The sequence below is a fragment of the Engraulis encrasicolus genome, chromosome 1 (assembly GCF_034702125.1).
Source record: "Engraulis encrasicolus isolate BLACKSEA-1 chromosome 1, IST_EnEncr_1.0, whole genome shotgun sequence".
Lineage (NCBI taxonomy): Eukaryota > Metazoa > Chordata > Actinopteri > Clupeiformes > Engraulidae > Engraulis > Engraulis encrasicolus.
In genome coordinates, this window is record NC_085857.1 from 23,304,228 (window position 1) to 23,310,777 (window position 6,550).

A 6,550-nucleotide genomic window follows, 5' to 3' on the forward strand; every position below is an offset into this window, starting at 1 on the left:
TGGATGGATGGATGGATGGATGGATGGATGGATGGATGAATGAATGGATGGATGGATGAATGGTTGGGTGGAGAGGGAGGAGAAGGAGACAACTTTTGGGCTCTATCTGCCCCGGTGCTGCAGCCACTGCTGAGCTTCAGCGAGGGGAAGGCCAAACCCACCACACAACTGGAGGTGAGTAGGGGGGAGGGGGATGGATGGATGGATGGATGAGCATGATGGATGGATGGATGGATGGATGAGAGAAATGAGAGGAATGAGAGGGATGAAAGGGAGATGAGCTTTGGGCTAAACTAAGGACACAGGCCCCTGGCACAGCAACCTGTAGCCTAGAGACCCCAAGCCATCTTAATACAGCACTGGATGGATGAATCGTGGATGGATGGATGGATGAATGGATGGATGGATGGATGAGAGGATTGAGAGGAATAAGAGGGATGAAAGGGAGATGAGCTTTGTGCTAAACTAAGGACACAGGCCCCTGGCACAGCAACCTGTAGCCTAGAGACCCCAAGCCATCTTAATACAGCACTGAATGGATGGATGGATGGATGGATGGATGGATGGATGGATGGATGAGAGGGGAGAAAGATGTGAAGATGAGTTTTGGGCTCAATGTGCCCTAAACTATTGACACAGGCACAGAAGCAAGTGCTGCTGCCACTGCCTCAACGAGGGGAAGGCAAATCCACCACACAACTGAGTCATTGATGGGTGAACAACTCTCTCTCAAGACTTCTGCAGATCCTTGGGCCCAAATATCACTCTTGAAAAACCTGGACACACATTTTTGTTGTTGTTTTGTCACTTTCTGAAGCTGAGACTGACATGTGGATGATGGATAGATCAATGGACAGTTTGGAATTTTTAAATGGATTGCTTGTCTCTTTCAGTTGTAATAACATTGGGTATGAATGAAAATAATGACATGGCATTTTTCATATTAATGTGAAGGGTATAATGATGACAAATCTAGATGTCAAAAGTAAGTGCACGTGTACTTTAAAACTACCATAGACCGATTCATTTACAAAAGGAAGGATGGTTAGATTATTATACTTGACTGACACAGTAATCAAATGACAATTTTAATTAAATTAATTGATGGGGAATTAGACAGTGATTTTAATTAGATAAGACATTAGTAGATGAGTCATTTCTTACAGTGCTTCTCCACACTCTCTTTGTAATAGCAAAACAAGTAATTAGCAAAATAGCAGAAAAGTATCAACCGAGTCAGGGTCTTATTTTAAAAAAAAAATACTAAACACATTTGCAATTGAGCACATTTTTTAATAACACACACTAAGCACTAACACTCTAAAACGATTATTGGTCAACGACTGTGAAAACCTGTCAAATTGTATACAGTAAATGAAACTTTTAAAATATAAAATTTTCATTAAATTAACAGCATGGACTGCAGTGGTAGGCTATGCAGTGCTTTATTCTGTCTGGTTTATGGAAGTATGTAAGGGCATTTTGAGTTGCCTTTTAAAAGCTTTTACTACTACTTGCCAATGATGGATGGTACATTTAATGATAAAATCATGCGCCGAAGATGGATACACCCCGAAATGCTTTATTTATATTAATTACTTCAGTTTAACCCCATAATGCACGCCGTACCTCCTGTAGCACGCTGTAATAGTACATGAAAAGTTAACTCCCATAGTACTACACTACTATGACATAACACTTGGTCTTTAGTAATGCACTATGACTTGGCCATTGGCATTCTGGTAACAGCACATTTATAAAGTTGTGTCTTAACGGGTTAAGTATGTGAAATTGTGGCTGTGGCTGTGGGTGTGGGTGGGTTTTTCAAGCAAAGCAGCTGGAGTGTGTTCTACTATTGTACATTGATGTTAAACAAACTTAAATTAGTTCAGTTCAAATGCGTTGTATAGTGTCTGTGAGATCCCCCACAATATTACTGTAGCGATCATGACTTGCGGCTGTCTCCTCTCCACTACTATGCAGCCCTCCAGCCACATTTGAATGACATAAAAGGTGCGGAGTTTGTTTTGTCTGTGAAATAGATGTAGTGACTCCAAGTACCAGCTTGCTCTCCCCATGTCCTCTGTGTAATATTGATTTGACGTGACTGTTGGTCCTGTCCTTTCATTTCAGGTGGAATTATAGCTGTGAAATAGCTACAGTGACTGACCACCAAAACTGACTCGCCTACTGCATGTCTCTGCTTTGCTCTCCTCTCCTCTTGTCCTCCTCTCCTCTCCTCTCCTCTCCTTTCCTTTCCTCTCCTTTCCTCTCCTCTCCTCTCCTCTCCTCTCCTCTTGTCTCCTCTCCTCTCCTCTCCTCTCCTCTCCTCTCCTCTCCTCTCCTCTTGTCTCCTCTCCTCTCCTCTCCTCTCCTCTCCTCTCCTCTCCTCTCCTCTCCTCTCCTCTCCTCTCCTTTCCTTTCCTCTCCTTTCCTCTCCTCTCGTCATTTCCTCTTGTCCTCCTCTCCTCTCCTCTCCTCTCCTCTCCTCTTCTCTCTTGTCCTCTCCTCTTGTCCGCTCCTCTCCTCTTGTCCTCTCCTCTCCTCTTGTCCTCTCCTCTCCTCAATAATCTCTCCTCTCCTCTCCTCTCCTCTCCTCTCCTCTCCTCTTGTCCTCTCCTCTCCTCTCCTCTCCTCTCCTCTCTTCTCCTCTCATCTCCNCCTCTCCCTCTCCTCTTTTCCTCCTCTCCTCTTGTCCTCCTCTCCTCTTGTCCTCCTCTCCTCTCCTCTCCTCTCCTCTCCTCTCCTCAATAATCTCTTCTCTTCTCTCCTCTCCTCCATAATGACTTCTCTCTGCCTCCTTCCTCCTTGTCTCCTGTGTAGTTCTCTGGTCTGCAGGCTGCACTGCCCCCTGCTGTTCACCTGCTGACGGTGTCCCAATGGGACTTTGACTCTGTTCTCCTGCGGCTGGAGCACCAGTACCAGAGTGGGGAGAGCAAGGCCTACTCGCAGCCAGTTACCGTTAACCTGCAGGTGGGAAAAGCACACACGCACACGCACACGCACACACACACACACACACACACACACACACACACACACACACACACACACACACACACACACACTGTAAAGAAGTGACAATGGGGTGCCCAAGTCTCCCCCCCCCCTTCCGGATGGCTCATAGGGCCTAGGAAGTCAAAACATTTGACTGGGCTCTAATGGACTGATCTAACCTATTTCCCGATGTACCTCCCTTTCTCCCCTAGATCACACATATGCTGTACCTCTGTATGCTGTACCTTTTAAAACTCGTTCCAGCGTCCTGTCCAGGGGGAAGGGATGTGTATTTGATACTGTGATACTGATTTTATCTGTGGTAGGGATGCACCGATAATGATACCGGTATCGGTATCGGCTCCCGATACTGCTCATTATACTCGTACTCGTCAAGCACTTGCCGATACCAGCTACGAGTACTACTAGTACTCAAAACAATGCAAAATCTTTTCATGTTCTGTGGACTTGAAATCAGCATGGAAAAAAGTGCCACCTCATACATTTACTAACATTTAAATCTACATGGACATTTATTTTCATTGTATTTTGGTGGTAAAAGGTATCGGTATCGGTACTCGGTATCGGCAAGTACACACATTAATGTACTCGTGCTTGTATCGGTTTTCAAAAAAGTGGTATCGGTGCATCCCTAATCTGTGGTGGTTTGTCTGTGTGTACAGAAGCTGTTCTCTGAGGTGGAGGTGCTGGGGGCCACAGAGATGAGCCTGGGGGCCAACCAGTGGAAGAGCGAAATGACACGCCTGGACTGGAGACCCAGCACAGGTATAACACCCCATACACCCACTACATCAAGGGTAGTATTCAATTAAAAGTCACAGAGGACCAGTTTTTCAAATTCCCTCTAGTGAATGGCCCGAACGTACTGTAGAATTTGTATAACTGCCAGCAACACGGTGTCTGAGGTTAGTGTGCGAAACAAGCGGACAGCTTTCCAGACAGAACAGATATTCGCTTCTCTATTTCTTAGTAGCCTTAGGATGGTCTATTTATGACATTGTGACACTGTCTACTTATGAATTGTTAGTGATCACAAATTATGCACGGCCACAGATAGTACACATATTTGTTTTCATTTTGTCCTGACCTTATGGGGGGCCAGAACCTTGCCATTCAAGGACCACATCTGGCCCCAGGGCCTCCATTTGAAAAGCCCTGCACTACACGTTATATACTGTGTATGTGTGTGTGTGTGTATATATATATATAAGATTTGTATGTATGTATATACTCAATACCTTGCATACTCTATTTGTACTGCATGGGCTTTTAAAGACAACAAGCAAATTCATTTCAGTATGCGTTGGTCCCACCTTCGACTGGTACAGTAGATTCCAGCTCTATTTGCTGAAGGCGTAGGATCACCGCGAACTGAAATGAAGTTCTTTGCTCTAGCTTCAAACATACATGGATTATGTACTGTAATTTGAAAAAGACGTTTTATTAGCAACCTTCTCGTGGCTCATCTCTCTCTTTTTTGGCTTCTTGCTCTCCTGTCTGCATTGTGACATCAGGAGAAGCAGTGCCACCACCATCCAAACGACCTGCTGACCCCTCGCCATGGGAGGTCACCCTCAAGCCAATGGAGATCCGCACCTTCCTGCTTCGGATCAAACAGAGCTAGCCAATCAAAATGCGGAAACGGCAGAATTGGAGCCAATCACAGGACAGAATCAGATGAATGTGAACCAATCAGGAAAATATCCAGTACATTGGAAAAAAATCCATCCCAGTCATCAACGGGGAGAATTGGAGCCGACTACAGAACACAGACAGGAGAATTTGAGCCAATCCGATATGGGTCTATCAGGAAAAATGTGTACATGATAAAATCAATTCAAAATACAGGACATAACTGTCAATGCTGCCAAAAGAGAGATGGACATCACCTCTTGACCTCTCTCTCTCTCTCTGTTCTTCCTTTCATTTCTTTATTCTTTCTCGCTCACCTTGACTTTGCCTCAGTGTTCCAGGGCTCACCACGAGCTGCGTTTGTGTAATTCAACACACACAACCTCCAACCCCCTCCTCACTCACCACAGATTGGGATGATTGCAGGGGGGGCTCGTCTTTGGTTTCATCCATCTTTTATGACCAATTATTTTTGGTCGCAGGGAAAAAAAAAAGACAAAACGCCACCTCAGCAAAATCCTTCTCGGCTTCCTCCCTCTCAACATCATCACTGAAGCGAGTTATTATGTTGTTTTTTTTTTTTTTTTAAACCGGTAGCTTCCTCCCTGCCTGCACTGTCACGTAAAACGACCGCTGTGGTGAATATTTTTTTCGATCTGCAATGTCAATCAGCTGCCGGCCAACCGGGGATTCTCATTATGTGTCCCGTGTTCACAGCAGGGGTGGGTTTGAAGGGAGCATTTAGAGATTATTGGGTTTTAAAAAGGAGACTGAAGCCTGTGAAGTGTGTGGGTTTTTATATATACAGTTGAGGACGATATTATTAGCCCCCCTCCTGAAATTAGACATTTCTCTTGATTTCTCAGTAAGAATGACCATTATTAACAGTTTCTGTTATTCTGGAAACAAATACACTGATGGAGATAATGTTCAATGAGTTGAATTTGGATTTTTCTATTGTTACTATGAGTTTAAACAAAAAAGGGCAAAAATGACAAGGACAAAATGATTAGCCCCCTGATCATTAATAGTCAATATGGCGCCATTTATGAACCAAAACTGACAACAGGCTCTGATAAGTTGCTACCTAGGTTGGCACATGCCCCACTAGGGATTTTGGCCCATTTCTTCACTGCAAAGTGTTCTAGCTGGGCCAAATCGCATGGATGCTGAGCATAAGACATTAACACAGACTCTCAGTGGGATTGAGGACTTGACTATGAGCGGGTGATTCCAATTATCATGGTTTTAGTGTCTTTGAAGAACCTCTGAACTAATCTAAATGTATGATTTGGGTTACAATGTTGTTGGAAGACCCAGCGAATCCAATTCTGACCCAGACTCCCTGTGTCTTCGCTGAATAGCCAACTAAACTTCGATTTGCCCCACCACTGTGTGTAACTGTGGAAACTGCTTGGCCTCATTAGACCAAAGAAGCATTTGGACACCTGCCTAGATGATTGGTATTGACCTTGCTGGCCTCACTGGAGTTTTTTCCCCCACCAAGAAAGACAGTTGTTAGGGCTTGTCATCATATTGGCTTTGGGCCATCATCACAGACGAACCCCTTTACTAAAGGCGGGGGAGTGCATATCAGAGGTGTTTATTGAGCTTTGCCTGTGAACATTTGAAAGTCAAAAATGAGTTTTGAACATCTCTGCTTTCTTCTGATGATATTCAATTGCACCTGCTTTGATGCATGAATTCTGCTTCTGTCAGGTGAAGAAAGGGATGGCCTTGGATCGTTATAAGATGGTTTCCACAATTAAACATGGTGGGTGTGATGCATCATTCGGTGGCAGCCTCAGCCACAGGGAAACCTTTGTTTGGGTGCACGGCACCATAAAAACTGAAAAATATGATAGAATGTGGAAAGTGACCTTGCAAAAATATGCTCATA

The 6,550-nt window shown here is 44.4% G+C and overlaps 1 protein-coding gene across 1 annotated transcript in view; it reads left to right on the forward strand.

The window, feature by feature from the left end:
• The window catches only part of man2b1 (mannosidase, alpha, class 2B, member 1), a 27,925-nt gene extending 22,451 nt beyond the window's left edge, over positions 1-5,474 (forward strand). Inside the window, exons 21-23 of the mRNA XM_063199082.1 lie at positions 2,824-2,973; positions 3,681-3,783; positions 4,533-5,474. Of these exons, the coding sequence (XP_063055152.1) occupies positions 2,824-2,973; positions 3,681-3,783; positions 4,533-4,642 (363 nt within the window). The 3' untranslated portion in view covers positions 4,643-5,474. The remainder of the gene's footprint in view (positions 1-2,823; positions 2,974-3,680; positions 3,784-4,532) is intronic.
• Positions 5,475-6,550: the final 1,076 nt, after the last annotated feature.